General features: G+C 43.3%; 1 protein-coding gene across 1 annotated transcript in view; it reads right to left on the bottom strand.

Moving 5' to 3' along the window:
• Positions 1-24,835, bottom strand: part of LOC147734705 (solute carrier family 23 member 1-like) — a 322,680-nt gene that overhangs the window by 156,689 nt on the left and 141,156 nt on the right. Inside the window, exons 4-6 of the mRNA XM_086952992.1 lie at positions 22,611-22,770; positions 10,930-11,111; positions 9,169-9,289 (exon numbers count right to left, since the gene is read on the bottom strand). Of these exons, the coding sequence (XP_086809118.1) occupies positions 9,169-9,289; positions 10,930-11,111; positions 22,611-22,770 (463 nt within the window). The remainder of the gene's footprint in view (positions 1-9,168; positions 9,290-10,929; positions 11,112-22,610; positions 22,771-24,835) is intronic.

The raw sequence follows: 24,835 nt of genomic DNA, 5'->3' as shown, positions 1-24,835 counted from the left end.
AGCAGGAAAGGGTGGTAACAGAAGGGTTTGTTTTACCTGAATTAATCACTCTTTTTGTGTTTGTTTAAATACTAGCCTGAATATGGTTTGAGGCCTAGCTTTGGTTCTGGTTCTGAAGAAAAGTTGGTCGGCCTGTACGTGAGCAGAGTTGGAGCCAAGTGCAGTCATCTTGGAAACTTTCCATGGAGAGTTTTTGTTTTGCTTATTTCGTTGAAAAGACTGTGGCTCTGACATTTGAAAAAAAAACTGTGGCTCTGACAATGACAATGGAACTTGTTCACAAACTGCTCTGGATGTTCTTTTCTCAAGGCCGAGGAAGTGGCAGGGATGATTTTGCCGAGCTTTAATGGAAGTTAGAGAAGCAACTTTTTAAAATGTTGCAAAGACACTCGGAAGCTGATGTCACTCTGAGTCAATGAACAATAGTGCGGTGACGCTCATTCCCTGGACGAGGTGGTTTTGGTGGTCTGACAGGCATTAACCAATCACAGTGCTGAACTTTTAGAAAAGAATTACTTTTAGTCAGATTAGCGAGCAAATAGGGTATAAAAATTGGCCTCTTGAAGGGAACGGGGCTGACTGTTTCCTGAGGGCGAAGTGCTGTCCAATTTCCAATGGATTTGTAAGCATTCTACTGTTTATTCATTTATTTTCCCTTTCAGGTCAGAAAGCTAACTTAGGGTTTTAGGGTCATGTTTTCTTTAATTCATTATTTCTTACAATGTTGAACTGTCAGACTTTAAGCCAATGAGTAATGCAATAAAGCTTAATTAATAAAAATAAATGATTGATATTAATAAAGAGCTAATAAAGTTTATGCTGTTTTGAGAATTTTAAAATAAACTTTTAAAATGACAAGCTGGTCTTGTTTATTGTAGATAGTTTATAGTTTAAAAAACATACATATTAGATCCATTCGCCTCATGATTCAGCTGCTCTGTTGTTTCAATGGGCCTGGTATTGATTGGTAAGTTTGGTGGTAGATGGGGGACATCATTTATGCAGAATTTTAGTAGGAGAGCTGGATCAAACTAGATAAATGTTTGAGAATAGTGAAAGAGCTGGACACATGATAGCGGCAAGAACTAGAGAAAAGGAATCTGCTATGATTATCAAGACCATTCTTGACCCTGAAGTAGGGTTATTCACTGAAGACGGCGCTACAGCTCTAGCATTTCAGAAATTCTACCAAAATCTATATAATGAAGTTATCTGTGAGAACGAGGTGGTTCTGTCTGAAATCCAAAGATACCTTAAGGAAATCGAGGTAGGTGCTCTATCCTTGAAAGAGCTGGATATGTTAGATGTGGAAATAAAAATCGAAGAGCTATGTCTAGCTATAGATTCTCTTCTTAGCGGCAAGGCTGTTGGCCCTGATTTTATACCAGGGGGAATTTTATAAGCTCTATAAGCTTCCTGAATCTTGGCGGAGAGCCAGGATCGTTAAATTTTTAAAGAAAGGCAAGATACCATCGGATACCGGGTCTTATCAACCAATAACGATAATTAATAGCGATATTAAAATTTACTCAAAAATTCTGGCAAATCAGCTAGCAGGTGTGATTAAAAAGCTTGTGTCGCCCCAACAACATGGTTTTGTGCCTGGGCGTGAAACAATCGAACATATACGCCGTACAATCGCGCTGTTCGATTATACTAAGGTTACAGGAGACCCTATGGCTTTAATGCTGCTTGATGTGGAGGAAGCTTTTGGCAGGGTCTCCTGGCCTTTTTTAAGGGCCGCATTGAGGCATTACGGTCTTGGGGCGAGGTTTATCCGTGCGATTCAGAGTATGTATATACATCCAACCACTCGAATCTCGGTTATGGGAATTCAATCTGATCCAATAAATATACTGAGAGGTACAAGGCAGGGGTGTCCCTGCTCCCATTTATTATTTGCAATTTATATTGATCTTTTGATTAAAAATATTTTTTCTGTTGTATTAATTTGTCCGGTGCGGGCTAAGGTCGGGGACACTAAACTCCTTGGCTATGCGGATGATCTAGCTATTTTGACTGACTCCCCGCAGGTAGCTCTGCAAGAAATTCAAATAATTACGTCACAGTTTGGTGCAAAATCTGGGTATCACTTAAATGATGACAAAACCCAAATAATCTGTAATGATAAAATCATCTTGGCCGACCCGCGAGTAGTAAGTAAATCTAAATATTTAGGGATAGAGATCAGTTCCAAACCTGAGGAGATGGTTGGGATTAACTTGAACCCTCTGATGCACAAATTACAGGCTGATGCTCGTCGAATAAATAATTTACAGTTAACATTGATGGGCAGATGTAATGTTATAAAAATGATTTTTTTGCCCAAAATTTTATATTTTCTGAGAGCCATTCCTTTGCTGATTGATCAAATTTGTTTTAAAAAGCTAGAACGAATTACTTCTTTGTTTTTACAAGCCGGCAAACGCCCAAGACGGGCTATGAAATTTATGACCCTCCCTAGGGAGAGGGGAGGTTGGACGGTACCTAACTTTCAGGTTTATTACTGGTCAATAACGTTGAGACAGATTGCTGATTTATTAGATGTAGGAGATGTAGATCGCTCCTATACTTCAATTTATCATTTAATCTATGGCGAAGAGGCTCAGAGATTATTGTTTAGACATATCGGCTTTGCCTATTTCAAACGGGTGAGGTTTAAGGTTCTGCTTGGTGCTTTTAAAGTTTGGACGACGGTTCGGAAAATGTTTAATATTGGTAGAATTCATCTATACTCTCCTTTTGCAGGGAATACTCTTCTTCCGTAAATCTTTCGGGATGGGTATTTTAAGGAGTGGTCTGCACAAGGGGTTATTGTAATAGGGGATATTTTTTCTGAATCTGGGCTCTTGACTTTTGAATCTATCACCAGAAATTTGGGATACACAATGGGCAATTTTTTTAATTCTTACAGATTCGAGATTTTTTTTCTAAAAAAACCTTTAGTTGGATTCGTATTCCGTTAGTGGAATCAATTAATGGGAATCAATCGACCATATCCTCTATTTATAAACTGGTTAATGACAAGAGGAGTGATTATCTAGCTAAGAATTATAGCCGATGGTAGGCTGGATTACACGTGGAACAAGGTCTGTATGAGGATTCTTTAGCTTACAGCCAAACTGCCACTATCTCTGCTAACCTCCAGGTTCAATGCTTTAAGACCTGGTTCAATCTGTATATAACTTCTTTCTGTATACAACAATGGGGTGGGGCGGTGGGGGTAAACTGTCACCCGATGCAGGGAGCTTGCGGTGGACAGTATTCACATGTTTGCCTCTTGCCCCTCTTTGGCCCTCTTGGTATGTAAAATAGAACAACGTTTAGAACAAGTGTTTGCGTATCGGTTATTAGTAGTACCCCAGGTTATTATGTTGGGTATAGCTAATAAAAATATGGCTGAATCGGATAGAAAGCTACTCTTCGTTGCTATGGCTGTATTGAGATTGTTCCTAGCTACTGTCTAGTTGGACCACGTCCCCCCGACTTCACACGAATGGTTCAGCAAATTTCTAAATGTGTGTAAATGGGAACTTTCTGTGTTTAAGAGAAGAGGACATAGGGCCCGGAGGGAGGGCGAACAGATCTGGGGTCCATTAAATAATTGGTTGAATACTGAACACTAAGGCTTCAGGTATCCTGATAAATGTGTATTATGTTTATGTACCCTTTCTCCTTTTTTCTTTCTTTTCTATCTGCCCTGTAGTGATCCACCGGGGGGTGAGTGGGGTGGGGGGGGGGCATAATTTGAAAATAGGACCTATGACATGGCTGTATGATAAGTTGTTTATATCTCTTTATTATTTTTTTTCGGTATGATTCTTTGTACATGTCATATCTCCTAATAAAAATATATTTTTTTTAAATTAACTCTGGCTGGTGTTGTGTATACACTGAGTGGAAAAGCATTTTGCGTTTTCTTTGGTGGCCTTACCACCTTGTGCTCACATTTGGTAATGGTAATCTCTCAACTATGGATCTAAGCACAGCTATTGTTACTCCGCCTCCGCTGTCTGTGGAGCCCCCCCCCCCCCATTGAATGGGAAGACTGGATTGATTGTTTTGAAAATTATCTTTTAGCTTTAGATGGAGACAGATTCTCACCTATACGGAAAAAAGCATTATTATTAGGGTCCTTGGGTAAAGAAAGGCAACATGTTTTCAAATACCTACTTACATGTGTGAGATTAAATTTACAAGGAACAGCAACACGGAGAGTGTTGTTGCTATACTAGGGGATGACATGGGCAGTGGTAATGTTATTTAAAAGAAAAACTCAGTTGGCTGGAAGTAGTAGTTACAGAAACAAAAATCCTAAGGGATGTGGATACACACAAGGAAAGCTTGGATCCCGTGTATGCCACATGTGTGGTAATAGTTATCACATGGCTGATTCTAAGCATTGTTTTGCTATTGCCAAAGACTGTCGTAAATGCGGCAAGAAGGGACATCTAGTGCGCATGTGCAAATCATAATAGAGGAAAGTTGCAAAATTAGAAGAAGAACAAACTGGGTACAGAGTCCTAATGGTAGAAAATGAGAGTACTGTAGAAGAAGTGAAAGATAATGAAAGGAAGAGAGGACCTCCAATGGCTGTATTTGACATCAATGTTAACATGGTATCCTTGATGGTGGATACAGGTTCCTTATACACAATCGTCCCACAAACGTTATATGATACCATGTGGTCAAGGGAGGAGTTGGTGGCTTCAGATGTCTTTCTTAAAGGATATCAGGGAGCTGATATTGGTGTCATAGGATTCATGTCTGCACAAATCAGATTTGCAGGAAAAGAGAGAACAGTGAAAATATATGTTGCCATGGAAGGTTCACCTATTCTGGGTTGGACTCATCAATATTACTTGAATATAATGGTAAATTTACTTGCTGTGGATCAGGTGATGGTGATCGATGAAATAGGATTGAAAGAGCTATTGGACCTCCACAAAGCAGTTTTTGAAAACAGATTGAGAGAGCCTGTCAACTATGAGCACATGATCAAACTTGAGAAGAACTCTGTTCCAGTGAAACACATTGCCAGAAGGGTGCCCCTGGCAGCATGAGCAAAGGTGCAAAAAATAATCCAACAACTTTTGGACGACAAAGTAATAGAACCTGTGGAGGTAGCAGAGTGGTTATCTCCAGTTGTCATTACAGAGAAGGTCAATGGCTCACTCAGGTTCTATATTGATTTGCGCAGTGTGAATGAGCTGGGACTGTAACCCATTATGACGTATATGTGCTCTATGATGATCTTATAGAGTTCTGTGTGTTGATCTGTGTTACAAATGGGGGCCTCTAGTTGGCAATGGTTTGCACCTTTGTCCAAATAGGGGTCCTTCCTTCTAGTCAGGATAAGGGTAATGAATACACTACAGTAGGCCTTCACATAGTGCCAGGACACCTTCAGGTATCAGTTAGCACTCTATTAATGACAATAACATTAGCATTCACTTTAACACTACTGAAATTACCCCTGCTCACTCCCTTGGTAGCTTGGCTCGAGCAGTCAGGCTTATCTCAGAGACAGTGTGTAAAGCATTTGCATCTAACCCACAGTAACACAGTGAAAACACTACAAACGGAAAACACACCAGTTTTAGAAAAATAACCAATATTTATCTGTGCAAACAAGATCAAAACAATAAAAGACAAACATACAATAATCAAAAATAGGCGCTTTGCAAGTATGACTTAAAAATGCAGTTCCTTGAAGCCGGTAACTCAATCCGGAGCTACAGGGGTGCTGAAAACAACAGAATCCCACAGTTCTGGCTGACTGCATCAGTGCAGACAGGCTTTAGTGTCAGCAGACTCGTAAACAGTACCTTTGGTTCCGGCCAACTGCATCAGTGCGGGTCAGTCATGGCAACCGTCACGGTTGCAATGTGAAGCGTAGCTGTGCCTTCAAGTTCCAGTGCAGATAGCAGCTCGGTGATGTTCGTCCAGCAGCGTAGGTGAGACCAGGGCTGCGGTGCGGAATGAGGCAGCGCTCGTTGGGATGCTGACAGTTTACGTGCAAGCGACAGTGGCGGTTGATGGGAGCTGGCGTCGGTTGGCCCAGACTGCAGTGTGGGACAGGGTGGTGCATCGTGTAAGTTAGGAGCATACCCGAAACCACAGTGCGGGTATGGGTGTCGCGGTCAGCGACGGCATCGGTGAGACCAGGGCGGCAGTGTGAAATGAGACTGTGAGGAGTGTGGTACCCACAGGTCACGGTGCAAACGTCGTCATCATCGGTGAGACCAGGGCTGCAGTGCAAAGTGCGTCGGTGCCCTCTGCAATGCTTTCAGGGACACGGCGTCCGCAGCGGTATCGTGACAGAGTCGACTCTTTCACTCCTCTGTGGCAACTGAAACCACGGTTCCTGAGGCGGCACCCAGAGGTGAGTGAAGTCTTTGCTGTCCCTGAGACTTCGTGAACAGGGGGCAAGTTCTAGTTCAAGCCCTTGGAGATACTCAGCGACAAACAGAGTCCAGTCCTTTCTATGCCCAAGGCAGAAGCATCAACTGCAGGCCAACCCAGCAAAGTAACAACACAACAACCACAGCAAAGGGCAGTACTCCTCCTGGCAGTTCTTCCAGCTCTTCCTCTTGGCAGGTTCTTGATCCAAGCGAGTTCTCTGAAGTATTTTATCTCCCTGAGACTTCAAAAAGGAGGCAAGCTCTACTTCAAGCTCTTGGAGAAAACTCTAAAGGCAGGATGATAAAAGTACAATCCAGTCTTTTCCCTGCCCAAGACAGAAACAGCAAGGAACAGGCCGACACAGCAGAGCACGCAGCAAAGGGGCAGTTCCTCTTGACAACTTTTCCAGCTCTTCTTCCTGGCAGGCTCCTTAGTTCAGCAGTAATATAAAGTTCTTGGATCAGGTCCCCAATATTTATACTCCGTTTCTCTTTGTTCATTTGGGCTGAGAGTGTCTATGCTCAGCCAAAACCATTTCTGTCCTCTCTGGTCCAGCTTCCCGGCAGGAGGTGGAGACAACATTGTGCAAGGGAGACAGGGCCTATTAGGTGGAAGGGAAATCTCCTCCCACCTCTCTAACTGCAGACCAGGTCTATTCCGTTTCTAGTGAAACTCCCCTCCCCTACTCTGAATGCAGCCCAGGTCTATTCAGCCCAGCCTTGACTCATCCAGGAAAGGCAGGACACACCTCGAACCACCCAGTGGCTGTCTACAGTGAATGCACATCCCAGCCCCTGTCACTCGAAAGCCAGACAGCAAAGGCACACAGGACAGCTAAGTAAGAAAATACTAACCCTGGGCGGAGTTTGCGGAGTGGGGCTTCGCGGAGCTACGCGAAGTGGGCGAGAAACTACGCCCACCTCCGCACTCCGCGTAGCCCCACTCCGCAAAACCACTGGCCGCCAGCCCCGCCACCCGCCTCCCTCCCGCCCTCCCTAAATACTTTAAAATAAAGGAACACAATAATTTTAAAAGCACTTACCTTGCCGCCGCGTTCCCCGGGGCTCCTTATCTTCCGTCTTCCGTATTTTTCAATAATGCGCATGCGCGGGCGGCCGCGCATGCGCATTTTCACGTGAAAATGCGCATGCGCGGCCGCCCGCGCATGCGCATTATTGAAAAATACGGAAGACGGAAGATAAGGAGCCCCGGGGAACGCGGCGGCCAGCGGCGGCAAGGTAAGTGCTTTTAAAATTATTGTGTTCCTTTATTTTAAAGTATTTAGGGAGGGCGGGAGGGAGGCGGGTGGCGGCCAGCTACGCTCCGTCTGCGGAGCGTGCGTAGTGCCGCCTGGCTCCGCCAGCTCCGCAAAATGCGGAGTAGGCGGCACTACGCACACTCCGCAGACGGAGCGTAGCTGGCCGCCCACACTTAGAAAATACCCTCTTTCTAAAACTGGTATTTTCAAACACACAACATAAAAAGCATCTCTACCTCAAAGATGCATTTTTACTTTCTGAGTTCATGCATATTAAACACCATTTCTCTATCTTGACCCAATGGGAATATATACTCGTAAGATGTTAGAATATTCCCCATTCTATCCTATGGGATAGATAGCCTTTGAACAGTGACAAACAAATTACACTGTAGTTCACTATCAGGATATGTCACACACACCAGGACATGTCCTACCTTTCACATACACTGCACCTTGCCTACAGGGCTACCTTGGGCCTGCCTTAAAGGAGCCCTACATGTAAGAAAAGGGAATGTTAAGGCCTGGCAAGTGCGTGCACTTGCCAGGTCGACATGGCAGTTACAACTGCGCGCAGACACTGTAGTGGCAGGTCTGCTGGTGTGGGTACCACACCCAGTGCTGCAAGCCCACTAGCAGCATTTCATTTTCAGGCCCTGGGCACTCATAGTGCACTGTACTAGGGACTTAAAGGTAAATCAAATAAGCCAATCATGGAAGCACCAAGCCATAAACACAATTTACATGGAGAGCATATGCACTTTATCACTGAATAGCAGGGGTGAAGTGCCCATTGTTTTAAAACCAACAAAAACAGGGTAAAAAACAGGAGGCCAAAAAACAAAAAGTCTGGGGGTAAACCCACTGAAAAAGCCAAGTCTTACAATCTGGCAGTTAGTAGTCCAGATGTGCCTAGCAGGACTGCAGTGGGGTTTTTTCTCAGCTTCAATAAATCTTCATACCGAGTAAAGTGGTGACCGTGTATGGTCACCATCATAACACATTTGAATGCATGGTGCTATAACAACTTCACTGTTCTGATTTCATCAACCTGAGAAAAGCAGGGCATTCTTTTCCAGGTTTCACATTACTTTATTGTTGACATCTGCATAGCACCAGATTGGCACATGAATGGCCTTGTACTGATGGAAATCTGGTTGAGGTTCTACTGGCCTTTGACTACTGTGACCCAATAAACGTTAAAATGAGTAAACCATGTTCCTTACATACCGAGGTGCCGTGCAGTTCAATTATAACGCTAAAATAAGGTTGCATTGGTCTTGTTCACCCTGGTCTGACACAAAAAGCATGACCTTTCCAAAAAAAACATAAATCAAGTATTTAAAGAGCCTACTCAAACTGTTGACATGCCAGCTTTATAATTCATATCTGTGCTAACAACATAAAACAAGTTTGGCCACAGGTCAGTACAGTGCTTCTGTGTTCTAGTAAAGTTGCAGTAACTCCCCCTAAGAGGTTTGTTAGAAGCCCAGACAATAACTCACCGGGAAAAGCTGAAAGATGTTGAACCTGGTGAAGTGGCACTTCCTGGCTTTGGTAAAGGTTGGACAAGGCACTGGAATCTTGCGTAGATACTGAGAGAACACAATGATAAGGAAGCATGTCCTGCAACAGACAGCAATGCATCAAAAAACAAAACAGGTGCTAGAATGGTGCACAGTCTCTCAATTCTAGGTCTGGAACACGGCTACACTGACAACTCGCAACAAGAACTGAATGCCTATGGTACAGTCTCTGCAGAAGCTGTCTGAAATTATTTGTCCACGAATATGCAATAATATCAGCATTGCACTTTTCTCTATTGTTTGCAGGATCTGATTTATTTACCCAAACTCTCACAGTTTCCTGCATTGGTTGCAGGGGCAGCTCCTCCGGTAAAGGGGAGGAGCGTCACGATTTAGCCCTGGTCTATGAAACATTACCGAAGATTAGAGAGTGCCTAAGATCTTCAGATAAACAACTGATAGATAGAAAATGTGTATCCTGGATGTCTTTTGCAGTCCAAATCTGCAATTAAATTCAAGCAGTCAGTGCTCTGAAGAGTAACAATAGACATGGGGCCATATGTATCAAGCGTTTTTCGATTCGCAAAGGCCGGAATTCGGCAAATTCCGGCCTTTGCGAATCGCAAAAGGCTGTTTTGCATTTTTTATATGTATTAAAAAAATCGCATCAAAAAGAATCGCATAAATTTGCGATTCCTTATTTTGCTATAGCATTTAAGGAATTGCAATTTTGCGATTCCTTAAATGCTATGTATGAAGCCATTTTCTATAGCGAATTAAGCTTAAGAAATCGCAATTTACCACCAACTTTCAATTGGTGGTAATTTGCGATTTCTTGTAAAAATGCACAAATTGGCATTTTTTAATGTGGCATGTGACGCACATACATGCCCATAGGGCATGTATGTGCGCCATATGCACACACATGCTGATTTCAGGGGTGCAGCAGGGTGTCCTTGAGACACCCCTGCACCATTGAAATCAATCTCATTTTGCGATTAGCAAATTGCGAATCGCAAAATGAAATGCGTTTCACAATCATTCCTATGGGCCTCCGGCCCATAGGAATGAATGGGAAATGATTCCTTATTTGCGAATTCTCAAATAAGGAAGATTAAGGAATCGCAAAAAAAATGCGATTTTTTACATACATACCCTTTTGCGATTTCTAAATAGCGATTCCTTAAAAATCGCTATTTAGAAATCGCAAAACGGAACTATGATACATATGGCCCATGGTCCCTCAAGGTGTGATAAGCTTTACTGTATGAAATTACAACACAGATTTGACTTCAAAAGGTCTGATTGAAAACTGAAGACAAGTACTACCTCTGGTCTGGCACACAGTAAACAATAATAGGTTTTAATTAGTAGAGCAGCTGTACTTCGGCCAGATGGGAAATATCCACAAATAAAACTAATATTAGATTGGGTGCATAGACAGCTTTCATCCTCCCCTCCATTGTCCGTTCAACTTCATCAAGATAAATAACTTTATTACAGTAGGGTTTTTGTTCTGGTTTTTCATTCTCTTCTCCCGTTACTGCTCATCTCTTTTTGCGTTGGCCTTGACAGAGGCAATAATAAACTTGTCCCAATGAAACCAACACTCGCCAGAGTTGCCTATCACTATTTTAAGTCTGGTTTTTTTTTCTAGGAAAATGGTAAAAGGACCATGTTAACAATCTAAAGCTTGGTGTATTACATGTGTATATTTGGGAGTTAAAGCTTTTAACTTACATGGCGGATATCCCCCAGTGTGAGCCGGCGTCTCTGCCTGCTGAAGTAAAGAGTGGTAGGGCGATGAGACAAATGGTTGGGGCGATTGTCAATGGTCCAAGAAAGCGCATGACGAATCCAATCAGACCAGAGAAGCCCATCACAATTTGGAGGCAGGAAGCAACCATTATAGCTCCTTGAATCTGCAATTGAGAAGCATATGTGATGGGTCCAAAAGAAAGGAGGGGGTGGATGAAGAGAAACATGTTAACGTAGGGTATAGAAGGGTCAATAAAAAGAAGAACATGGCAGGTGGAAAGAGAATGGTATAAAGAATAAGCCGAGAGGAATACTTAGGTAAAGGATGAATGATGTGAGGAGAGGCTAAAAGGAATAAGAAAGGAATAGGGATAGCTGAATAAAGAAGGGAGGAATGTTAATGTAAGGCAGAGCAAGTATGAAAGTAAAGATAAGTTTATTAAATGTCACAGTGAGATAATTATTTAGAAACATATATAGACAAGAAGCAGGAAAGCAATAGATGGAGAGGAAATGATGAGTGAGGTGGTTTAAGATGAGAAACATAGGGGAGAAGAAGAAGGTGGAATTGTGATCATTGAGGAGAAGGAGGGACTAGAAGAGCAATGGAGGGTGAGAAGAACATTATAAAATGGATAGATCATAATAACATCAAAGTAGTATTGTTTGATTACAGAGAAATACAATGTAAGAAAGCACTCAAGAACAGGAAGATGCACAGGAAAAAATAGGCAAAGAGAATATCAGCAGAAGACAGTGAAGAGAACAAAGGCTGGATTAAAAGAAAACAATGTAGTACAAAAAACTAAAACATTGGTTAAGATTAAGAAAAGAAGAATATTTTAATAAACAATATGGGCCTACATGAGCATGTAGACTGTGAGTGCAACATTATAGGTAGTAGAAGAAATGGATGCAGCCATTATTAAAGAGAAATGAAACATTCAGCGAAGATTAAGATGATATTGATATCCACAGATTTACAAGAATGCGTTAAGAAATTTACAGATATTGAGAGTACACAGAAGGAAATTAAAAGAAATAAGAAAAAAGAAGGAAACAAACAAACAAAGAAGAAAATCGACAGTAAGAGTTAGAAGGAAAGATTATAGAAATTCAAAGGAGTTTGAGCAAGAGATAAAGATAGTGGGAATAGGAGAAGAAGTAACATAGAATTGGAGGGATAGAGAGAAGGGCAGGGGGTGACAGAACAAAAGAATATTAACACATACTGCAAGAAAATATTATAGATTTCGTACTCATTGGCTTTGAACACGGTAAGAGATCATGTACATTTGTGCACTGTCAACTCCTTCCGTGTTACACAGCTGTAGCTTAAGCCATAAATCATAGAAATAAATAAATATAAAATCAGACAAAAGAGTTTGACAGAATGAATTAGCATCGGAGTTATATAGGAACTTTGAATCTCATTTATGTTAGAAAGCATGGGTCCTTTTGTAAATCTAGGAGCTTAGTTGTATCCACAAGTGGCATTCACACTTCTCAAGTTTTATAAAAAATGTGTTTTCTCAAAAGACGTTCAGGAATGTCCTTGGATTCTCAATAAGCTGTAAATATGCTCTATGTGAAAAGATCAAAATGTATAGATCAAAGTCTAAAGACAAATACAAAGATGTCAATGTAGACCATACTATTTTGCTGAAGATATAAAAAAAGGTTTCCAGCAGGCATTAAACAAACTAAGTGGTATAACCTAGTATTCAAAGAATCCAAACTATGTCCGCCCAGCTGTTTTTGACTTAGCTCCTCTTTTGAACCTCACAATGTGATATGGCCCTTTTAAGTCACATTTAGTACATAGTAGTGCTATTTCATATTACAAGAATCAATGGAAGCAGATCTATATTTATAATAGACACAGGATAGATGTCTATTTTATAAACATAAATAATTATTTATTTGTCTTTGAAACAAAGAATAATGGAGACACTACTCAATAATTAGAATGTTTTATGAACCTTATGGCCAAGATGTTAACAATATATTCCCAGGGCACAAGTCCTAAAAATAAAAATGTGGGGGGACACTGTCACCGGAAGTGACCTCACGACAGGAACTGACGTCACGAAAGGTGGCTTGCACCATCGGGCTCATTGCCTCTCCTCACTCACCCCTTAAATGCGAATGCATCTGAAAAGTCAGCGCGTGAACAGCGTGCTGTGAGCTCCGAGCACGCTGCTCACGCAGAGAGGCCAAAGAGTGAAGTCCAGCTCTTTGGCAGAGGGAACGGCGTCCACGCGGTAAAATAAGTGGGGGGACGCTGTCCACCCGCTTGGTACCCCGACTCGAGCCCTGTATATTCCCATGTGCACTGTTAATTCCCATAGGAACCTGTCAACATGAATACAGCCCTAACCTCTCAATGGTTTTACACCAGATTTGGCGGAATGGTAGGTGATGTTACGCAGATTGTTCTTTGTTATTTGATGCAAATTTGTTCAGTCGTTTTTGAGAAATGTAAGTTGAAAATTATAGTGATATCTCTGGCCACGGATATTTCGTGGCGATTTCGTGATGACTCGAGAATGCACGTGCCAACAGGAATGCTCTGATTGGCTGGATGCAACCTGAACAGAAAGTTGCGGCCACCATGTTCTCCATCTGGAATGGTTCCGGGGGATGAATATGTCTGTGAATACTATGAGAAGGGGTCAGGGTGGAGGTACTATGACCCCATGTTTGAGTAATAGGGGTGTTAGTGACAGAAGTTATGTTTCCAAACTGTATTTTTTTTAATCGCTTGGGATGGTCAGAGAGTTGCAGGGCAATCAGAAGTTACTGGGCTTCAACTGTAGCAAGATATGTCTTCTGGTGTCCATGGGCTCCGGTATTGCAGACTCTCACTGGGAAGCAAGTACCCCTTTTTTGCAATAGACTCTAATGGTAGCAAGGTAGACAAGTCCAAGGCTTCCTAAGAGTGTTGCATTGGGCTAGAAAAACAGAAGTCAGCAACGCAATAAATAACTCAATGGATCAATGTACAGAAAGTGCTTTAAACAGCAAAAGTATTTTAATACATGCAATGAGAAATACTTTGCCCAAAATTGCAGGACACATTGCAGCTAGAAAAAACATTGGGAACTCCTTCTAAAGGGCTTCTCAAACTACATGTGGTACACACTAAAGAAAGGCCACAGAAGGTCATTAAACCCTGTGAGTGCAGACTAGACCACGTAGACATTGTCGATGGTTTATCGTTTGTACAAACCGTTATCGATAAAAATACAATACCACCCTATAAGCTTACAGTAAATCGTGAATTTGCAAAGTTATAAAATGTCAGGCCTATTTGCTTTACCATAAGATGCACATCATACATTAAGCAAGGAGAAATTCTGAGTTATTTGCATTAATAAACATTTTCCTCTATATATTATTAGCCCCTTAGATTTTTCCTGGCCCAGTAATGAGCCCTATTTTTATCTTGGGGGCATTTTGCACCTATGCCTTCATATCTTTGATTCCTCAAAAGGAATTTTCTTCCCAAATGTTGTGGATTCCAAAGGTAACCAGAGTTTGGGAATTTCCTTGGAGGAAATAGAGAAAATAGTCACAAATTGACAACATTTTGATTTAATTGGAAAAATGGGGAAAAAACGATGAGCAAGAAAGTGTTTGTGAAAATGTCATCAACAAAAGTTTGCTGAGCTAAGATCACCGTCTTCCCAGCTCTTAGTAACATGCATAGATGTAAAAGACAATTTTTGCATTTTCCAGCCGGAAGTCCATTTTTTCGCGTTTCAACTTACTTTCAGTTTCTGAAGGTAAAAGGTGTGAAACCTTTGGCAGATCCCGAAGGGGCCACTGGGGGAGATTGGGGTTGTAGAGAGAAGTGGACATCCCTGCTCCGAGGTGGCAAAACCTCAGAGGCCCACTCTTTGGGCACAGATATTGGCGACGATTCAGTCGCACCTCACCTGAAGGCCAGTGAGGGGCCCACAGACACAAACTACTGAGCTGCGCCCTACCAGACGGTGTTAAAAATGCAAGTGAGTGCTAAGGAGTTACAGGGAGACCACACCCGCCTCTGCAGTTGCAAACGGGGACAGTTTAAAATGTTGTCTATGAAGGGAGTTGCAGGCATTTCTTGAATTCGGTTGGTGGGTAGTCCGGAAATCATGTCAGGGAAACGTGAGGTGGGGTGACAGTTGGGGTTGTTTCATTCACAGATTTCCAAGGGGCATGAGGTGGGACCTTGGACATTGCCATCCATGGAGCAGGGCCGGCCTTAGGCATGTGCAAGCTGTGCACCTGCACAGGGCCGCCAAACCCCAGGGGCCTCCACGCCAATATATATCCTTAATATAATAATCCTCTGAGGATGGATACATATTTGCGTGGCGGCCCCTGTGGAAGGGATTTGGCAGCCTCCGGCTCTGTCCACTTCCAAACACCCAGACCCCCTTCCTGAGCTCTGGGGGGCTCCGCCCTGCCCGGACCCCCTCTTCCTGGGCCCCCTACGTACGCTCTCTGCCCAGGGCTGCCATGAGACTAGAGCCGCCCCTGCATGGAGACATTGGCAGTCCTCTCATGGAACGTGAATGGGCTGGGGTGTAAGATCAAGCTAGGGATTGTCACACAGTATAATCGCAGACATTCCACAGACCTGGTGCTCTTACAAAAGATATCCCTGCTTGGGAATACTTGCAGGTGCTTTTAAAGAGGCAAGTATATAGTGCTGGTGCAAACTGAATATATGAGTGACTCCCAAGGAGTAGTGATCCTAGCTCAATAGAGCCCCAACCCCCTTTTAAGTAGTAAGAACCTGGGTTGTAGTAGGCAGGAGTGAAAGGCAGGTGGCAGAGAAGAATGGTTCTACTATAAATTTGTATTCCCCCCGAGACTTCAGAGGAGGAACCATGATAGCCTGGGCCTCATCCTCCTTGACATGTCCTCAGCCTGCACCCACGCAAGAGGCAATACTCGTCCTACTGCGTGGCCCATAAGATTTTATCTTTCTCCCCACAACCCAGATTCTCTAGGTGAAAAAAGTTCAATACCTAGCCCATGGGCTATCCTATCATTCTCTCCCTGCTGATCAGATTGGGCAACGAACAGATCCCTAGACAGCTCTCCTGAAAGCTCGATACCTGGGCCTTGAGGGACCCTGATATAGTGGAATCCCTAAAAGTCAATACTAGACGATACTGAGGGATAGGTGTTCTCATCGGTCACTCTCTGGGAGGCATACAAAACCATATCCCGTGATAGAGCTCACAATATAGTTGTCATTAAGGAGAAACAAAGGGAGGAGAGAACACTCCAGCTGGAGTGCCACCTTCTACACTTGAAGTGGACCTGGGTAGCAGTGAGGCCTCCCTCCTCCTTCTGAAGGTGACAACTGACCACTATCCGAGTCACGTCATGCAAGCAGCCAGACAAAATTACTAGGGAATCCGGAGGCACGGGGGACAAAGCAGGTCATCTCCTAGCATGATTAGGACAGAGAGAGGAAGAGACGAGGGGGGTGGCAGAAGTGAATTTTTTAATTTGAATTGGATTTCTAGAGCGCGTAGCTACCCGAGGGCGTCCCAGCGCTATGACTCGTCAGGTTAGATCTGGGGCAAGATGGTTATGGGGAACAGCCAGGTTTTCAGTAGCTTGCGGAAGACCAACAGATTAGTTTCCCTCCGGATGTCGATGGGTAGGGCATTCCATAGTTTAGGGGCGTTATATGAGAAAAGACGCTCCCCTGACCGCGCTCTTTTAATTCTGGGGACGCTAGCCACGGAGAGGATGTTAGATCTCAGCTGCCTGTTGACTTTATGTGGTTTGATAAGGGGTCTCAGAATAGGGGGGCCCTTGCCATGAAGGATTTTGTGAGTGATGTATAGGGTTTTAAAGGTGATTCTTTCATGGATTGGTAGCCAGTATAGCGAGATGAGGGCGGTTTTGCGGAGCATCTGAGTTTAATGCCAGTCAGCAGCCTAGCTGCTGCGTTTTGGACATATTGAAGTTTATTAATGACCAATTTTGGGGCGCCCAAGTATAGGGCATTTCCATAGTCCAACCTTGATATGATGAGGCCCTGAATGAAAAGTTTCCTAGACTGACGGGGTACAAGGGGGAGTATTTTGCGAGCGGTGCCCAAAAGGCCAAAGCATGTTCCCGCAGTTTTTCTGTCTTGTGTCTTGAAATTAAGGTCCTGGTCGAGCCAGATACCTAGGCTCTTTATTTCTTTTTTAGGGATGGGAGAAGTTCCCATGCAGGGTGGCCATAGAAGCTTGGTGGGGAGTTTGGATGCATTACCAAGTAGTAGAATCTCTGATTTCTCCCCATTAAGTTTGAGGAGAGACTCGCTCGTCCATTTTGAGATGTTCGTAAGGCACGTGGCTAGGTTTTCCTGACACTGAGCCGACTGGTTTAGGGAGACGACAAGTTGAGTGTCGTTGGCATACGTAACTACCTTCATGCCAAAAGGTGTCATGATTTCCTCCAGTGGTGACATGTACACATTAAAGAGCGTGGGCCTCAGGGAGGAGCCCTGAGGACCCCACACTGCAGGGGCAATGCTCTAGAGCGGACATGTCCATCAATGACCTCAAAGGTTCTATGCTCCAAGAAAGATTTGATCCAGGCCAGAGCAAGGCCAGTGACTCCAGCCCTACTCAGCCGTTGGACAAGAATGGCATGGTCCACCGTGTCAAAAGCGGCGCTAAGGTCCAGAAGGATCACTGCCACTGATTCCCCTGCGTCCAAGATGGATCTCGCTTCTTCGACCACTGCTATGAGGGCGGTGTCCGTTCCCTGTCCTGGTCTGAATCCTGTCTGGGAAAGACGCAGAAGGCCGTTGGATTCAAGGAAGGTGGAGAGCTGTTGATTAACAGATTTCTCCGCCATCTTGCTGATTCCAGGTAGAAGGGAGATTGGTCGGTAATTGGCCAGGTCTGAGGGGTCAAGATGAGGTTTTTTTTAACAATGCTCTGACAGTGGCCTTTTTCCAATTGGGAGGGACGATGCCTTGACCAAGAGATGAGTTTTTTAGGTTAGACTGAAACATGGTAAACAGCCCGCTCCGATGGTGACACTGCCCAGACATTTATTTAGTATTACCATAGGTTCTATGGGGCCAGGAGGAACAGCATGTATCAGGAAATAGTAAACATTCCCCGCAGATTTACCGCTCCCAGTCCTGGACAAGGTGACTAGGGACGCTCTAGAAGCCGCCTTGCTATCTGAGGAAATAGGGGAAGCGGCGGGGGCCGTGAAATCTGGGAAAACACCTGGAGTCAATGGCTTCTCTGTAGAGCTTTATTAGAACTTTGTGGCGCTTCTCCACCCACATATGCTCACCCTATTTAGAGCAGTAAGGGAAGAGGGATATCTGCCTCTGGACCTCAATCACACCATTATCGTGGTTATCCCACAGTAAAGGAAGACACCCAACCTGTGCTCGTCATACAGACCTATCTCCCTGATAAATACCAAACGTAAAATTCTCACCAAACTCCTGGCTACAAGATTAGCAGGAGTGATATCTGATCTGGTACGTGCCGACCAAACCTGGTTTCTGCAAAAGCGAGCCACAAAACTGAACATTCAATGTTTACACTTGTGATTGGATAAACTGGAGGTAAGGGCAATACCATTGAATGACACTGGGAAAGCGTTCAATTCTATAGATTGGCACTACCTCGCTGAGACTCTGTGGTGGTTCAGCTTTGACCCTAGTTTTGTAGTTGGGCTGCTCTCTTGTACAAAAGGCTAACTGCAGTGAGGGTGAACAGTAGGGTCTCTAACACTTTTGCCTTGGGGAGGAGAATGAGACAGGGATGCCTGCTGTTACCCCTCCTGTTTATCTTGTGCTTAGAGTCACTGGCATGCTGGGTTTGTTGTAGGGGTGGCATTGTGCACTTCCCCAGTTCTCCACTGAGCCAGAGAAGATTTTGCTACATATGGATGTTGCTTTAGTCTACCTAGTGGACCCAGGACTTTCCATCCAGGGTAGGCTGTCTGTATTTCGTGCTTTCAAGACCTACTCCTGGTTTGGCATCAATTGGGATAAATCTGTAATCCTCCAGTTGGGACCCTGGGAGGATCCACCTGACATAGATAGGCTTCAAATATCTAGCATCAGAAATACAATGGAATACGGCCAGTTGTAAGAGCTGAACTTAGACAGAGTACTGTCGGAGTTTTGCGAGTACACAGACTGATGGTAAACTACCCATGACTTTTTTTGGCAGGGCAACCCTCTATAAAATGATCACGTTGCCCAAGCCGCTATATGTACTACAGAATACCCCATTTATTATCCCACAAAACTCCTTTGATAAGTTAGACAGGATGCTCCAGCCTCTGCTATGGGACGGGGGCACCCCGAGAATAGCTTTGAAGACCGTGTATAAGTCTGTCTATAACAGAAGCCTTGCGCTCCCAGTTATTATAGAATACCACAGGGATACACAATTGCACATAAATAACGATTGGGGACACAGCCCATATACTGAACCTACATATAGGATAGAGAGGAGGGCCATGGAAGTGGCGATCCATGTTCACTATATCCATGGACGGAGAGATTGAGGGCGACTGCTTGGGCGGAACAGAGCTGCTTTGCATGCCTGGTCCAACACCATGCTGCCCTGGGCTAGAGGAAGCAACTCATCCGGGCTACTCTGCTCTGGAAGGGCACCACACTGTCTGGAACAGGGAAGCTCACTGGCTTCCGTGGTTGGGAGTGCACACAGCAGAAGGAAACCCCTTTCTTCATGCTCTTCAGCAAGGCTGCCGTCAACTATACCCAAGAGCGAGACAGTGAGCTAAGTTTGAAGAAATAGACCAACAAAAGTCTAACAATACAAGTCCAATGCTGGTTAACTACACTTCCGACAAGATTTCACCAGCAAGTTTCTAATGCTATACCTCTTCTTCTCAAATGTCTTTTCTTCTGCATGTATGGAGATTTTTAGAGGGTGGAAGTAGCTACTGAAACCAGAGATGCCAAATTTCCTCTCCACCCTTGACTGGGATTTCCTGTGAGTAGCTGATCAACCTCCTGAACAGTATTCTGGGAAGATTCAAAAAAGCAGCTTGAAAGGACATTAGAACAAGTTCCTTTCTCTGAACCATGTCCCGCCCCCCTCAAGGTCTGGTTTATTTCCTCCAAGACACTCACTTGTGGTCACTGTAATCACTAGACTCCATTATCTCCCCTTGTCCCACGTGGGAGCATCCTGACACTTTGCGTCATGGAGATTTAGCTAATTATTTTATGAAGATTTCTCCCTCAAAACTTACCCTGCTGGGAGAAAACTAATCTCCTAGAATGAATTTCTTGTTCCAAGGGGGTCTTTCAACTACCAGCTAGCCTGCAGAGAAATGATTGGGCCCTGAATGGTAGCTGAAACCATGACTTCTACTAAGGATGGCTCAGACAAATATGCCCCATTACACAAATGCATACTCATATGCAGTTAGATTAAAATTAACTTTGGATATACATTTGAGACCAATATTTTGTAGGGAAAGACACATGGATGATTTTCCATCCTTGTGCCAATCAAAAATTGTATGTTAGGCACACATTCACGGAAGTGTGAAACAGTTTAAGCACTACAGATTTTAAAATTTAGCTGAAAAAAGGGACTTTTATTCTTCGATTCCAAAATGAATGGTAAAGCCTTAGCAGGCAGTAACTAATTTATTCACAGAGTCCTACTTAAATGCTTTTCATCTTTTGTTCTGGAATGTTTGCAATGTGTTACCCGTGGTTCTTTTAACTAGCTACTACTTCTGTAATCTGTACTTTACCCACATCTCTTCAATTTATATGTTAAGCTACCTGTGGTGCCCATCCTGATCCAGCTCCAGACTTCTGTTGATGGTGCTCAACTCTCATTGAGGCTGAGTGGTGGCCCCTATGGTGAACCTGTCTACAGGGATGTTTGTTGGATGTCAATGAGTGGAAGAGAAGACATTAGCTCAAGCTCAGCAACACGAAGACAGAGATGCTAGTGCCTGGTTGTAGTGCAGATTCTTCGAACTATTACTGGCCTTCTGAATTTACACCTTACCCTGCTACACTCTAAGTGGTTAGGAGTTTTGGACTCCAGATTAATTCCATTTCCTAAATGGCATCACCAGTAGTACACTAGTGGACTTTTTAATTAGGGAACATTTGCAAAACTTTTCTGCGATTCACACATGATGAGGGTGGCTCTACCGTCATGGCCCTTATCAGCTCACACCTGTTTTAGTAGGAAGTCCCGGGCAATCCTGAGAACCAAAGCTTCAGACTAGGCCTATCTCGTGAATGAGTGCATACTGATCTTCACAAGACTGCCTCACCTGCCTTCCACTTTATGGGGAAAGTGTTGCAAAACTGAATTGTTCCTAAATTGGGGAGAAGGGTACTGTAGATCCATCTGCCACTGCTGTGGTAATCTTCCCACTAAACCATTCTACTCCACATCAATCTCAGGTTTGAAAGATCATAAAGAACAGTACCCCTATTTGATTTTTTATTGACAAATAGCTAAGCACACCTCGGTTAAAGGACATTTCGAGTCTATAAGCATACCTATCAAAGAGTGTACATGTCAAGCCTACAAGCATACCTATGGAAGAGGATAAATGTCCAGCCTATAAGCATACCTATGGAAGAGGATAAATGTCCAGCCTATAAGCATACCTATGGAAGGAAATAAATGTGAAGCCTATAAGCATTCATATGGAAGAGTGTAAATGTCAAGCCTATAAGGATACCTATGGAGGAGAATAAATGTGAAGCCTATAAGCATTCAAATGGAAGAGTGTAAATGTCAAGCCTATAAGCATACCTATGGAAAAGGATAGCTGTCAAGCCTATAAGGATATCTATGGAAGAGGATAAATGTCAAGCCTATAAGCGTTCACATGGAAGAGTATAAATGTCAGAGGATAAATGTCCAGCCTATAAGCATACCTATGGAAGAGGATACATGTCCAGCCTATAAGCATACCTATGGAAGAGTATAAATGTCAGAGGATAAATGTGCAGCCTATAAGCATACCTATGGAAGAGGATAGATTTCAAGCTTATAAGGATACCTATGGAAGGAAATAAATGTGAAGCCTATAAGCATTCATATGGAAGAGTGTAAATGTCAAGCCTATAAGGATACCTATGGAAGGGGATAAATGTCAAGCGTATAAGGATACCTATGGAAGAGAATAAATGTGAAGCATATAATAATTCAAATGGAAGAGTGTAAATGTCAAGCCTATAAACATACCTATGAAAGAGGAGATATGTCAAGCCTATAAGCATACCTATGTAAGAGTATCAATGTCAGAGGATAAATCTCAAGCCTATAAGCATACCTATGGAAGAGAATAGATGTCAAGCCTATAAGGATACCTATGGAAGGGGATAAATGTCACGTCTATAAGCGTTCATATGGAAGAGTATAAATGGAAAGCCTACAAGCATACGTATGAAAGAGTATACCTTCTTGATATGTCCTAATTCAACACTACAAATAAATATGTTCTCCTGCATGCCTGGAAGTTGAAACTTTGTAATAGAAGTTAAAAGTGGCAGTCTTGACACAGCATCCAAAGTTTTTAGTTTATGCAAATCAGGTGCAAACCCAAATAAACCTATAAAGGGAACCAGATATACAATTTGAACAGGTATCAAATGTCCTGGGACTTACCTCTCGCATCCTCGACTGCCACACTTCTTTGAACTCCAGTGAAGTGGTGTTTACCAGGCTAGCATTTTGGGTCCAATCCGGGCACTTCCACTTGGGGAGTGAAAGCATAGTGAGGGCAGGAGTGAGAAATGCAGGTGATGCTCCCTCCAAGATGGGCAACCTAAAATTATTGAGGGATACATTAATGTATTGTAACAAATTAATTTGAAGAAAACTGTAGCCTTTTATTTCCCTCCATAGATCTACTAGGTCCATATCGTGGATCATGTTAACTAGCGCCCTACGTACCTTCACTGCACCTTTATAATGACTTACGTTAGATCTATCTTTAAGGGGGTCAATCAAAACATTAAAATCTCCCCCTATCACGTATGGTGGCGGCTCCAGCATCAATATTGATTGCAGTTTATAGATATAATCGGGGTCGTCCGAGTTCGGGCCGTAAAAAGAGGCGCAGACCATATCACGATTTTCAAATGCTAATGTAGCGATCAACCATCTACCGGAAGAATCTGACTGTACTTTTTTTATATTGCATGGTGTCCCTTTTTTAATTAGTATGGCGACCCCTCTATTTTGGGCTGTTTGTGTTGATGCACCAAAGCTCTTAACCCAAATAATTTTTGAGAAAATTGCTATGCTTTCTTCATAGCTCAAGTGTGTCTCCTGTAACAAACATATTTGTGCAGTTGACAATTCTAAATGTTTAAATATAAGCCTCTGTCGCCGAGGGCATCTTAAGCCATTGACGTTCCACGAGATGAATATTGCCCCACTACTCCTTGAGGTCACAGTAACCATCCTCCTCTTTTCCTGCCCGTGAGTATCGACCCTTTTTTGAGGCTAGACTTAACACATTTACATAGAAGGTTTAGATAAGGTTTAATTTTTTTTCCTTTTTTCCCACTGCTCCCCCACCACGTGCACCCTTCCTACCAACCCCCCCCCCCTAACCCGTGCCCTCTCTGCCCATGAGAAACCCTCCCTGCTAATAGGCAAAAGCCTATTTAGCCATCTTTCCCCTCCATGGAGCAACTATAAGATCACAGTTATTGTTTATAAAAAGATCCCTACTTATTACACATTATTTAAGTAAAAGACCCAGTTAGTCTATCTAAATCTTTTTCGCTCCCTGCCCCTATTTTCGGTCTCTAATCTTGGCTATGAGGGCATCAGCTTCCTCCCCAGACTTAATCAGGTGCATATGGTTGTTCCACATTACTCTCAGCTGTGCCGGAAACTTCAGCTGTGCCTTGGCTCCTAAGCTGTTTAACTCCTCTAGTCTTTTCCCCAACTCCTATTGCCTTGCGGCAGTAATATGTGAAATATCAGATCTTATATAGAAAGTAAAGGGGTTGGAGCTATTGAAGTGGATAGAACCTACTTTCAATGCAGTCGAGAGAATCTGGTCTTTTATGGAGTATGTCAAAAAATTAACCAGAATTTTTCTGGGTTTCTGCTTTGTAGGATTTCTCTTGAAGGGGTCATGGTGTACTCTCTGTATGTCATGCAACAGGTCCACCTCTGGCATATCTTTCAAAACTGTCCCCTTCAACAGAGCGATGACAAACCCCTTGATATCTGCCCCCTCCAGAGATTCTGGCACATTCAGGATTCTCAAATTATTCCGACGTGAATAATTTTCCAAACGTTCAATATCTTCCTTAAGTTCTTTATTCTGTGCAGAAAGCTTTGTAACCTCTGCCTCAGTAGTTCTCACCGACTCCTTTATCTTAGGAAGTTCCAGCTCCATTGCTTCCGTCCTAAGAGTAACTTCATCCACCCTCTTAGTCAACTCCTCACATGAAGCCTTTATTGCTGCTTGGTTAGCCTCCGAGACATTAAATCTGTTGGCCATCTCGGCTTGATTAGTTTCAGAAACTTTAAACCTGCTTGTGATTTCTTCCTTCATGGCCAAAAGAATATCGGCCAGCGAACCTGCATTTGCATCTGAATTATTTACATGAAGCACAGCACCCATACCTGAACTATCAGAGGGGTCAAGCCGACCTTTTGATACATTTTGCGCAATGTTCAACATATCCACAACCTCAACATAATCTCCTACGCCGACGACACCCAGCTGATCCTCTCCCTGACCAACGACCCCGCCGCCGCCAGAGCCAACCTGCACGAAGGGATGAAAGATGTAGTCGAGTGGATGACGACCAGCCGCCTGAAACTGAACTCAGACAAGACGGAGGTCCTCATCCTGGACCACTCGC

Source organism: Lissotriton vulgaris, chromosome 1_2 (assembly GCF_964263255.1).
Source record: "Lissotriton vulgaris chromosome 1_2, aLisVul1.2, whole genome shotgun sequence".
NCBI classification, from domain to species: domain Eukaryota; kingdom Metazoa; phylum Chordata; class Amphibia; order Caudata; family Salamandridae; genus Lissotriton; species Lissotriton vulgaris.
This window is presented reverse-complemented; position numbering and strand designations above follow the sequence as displayed.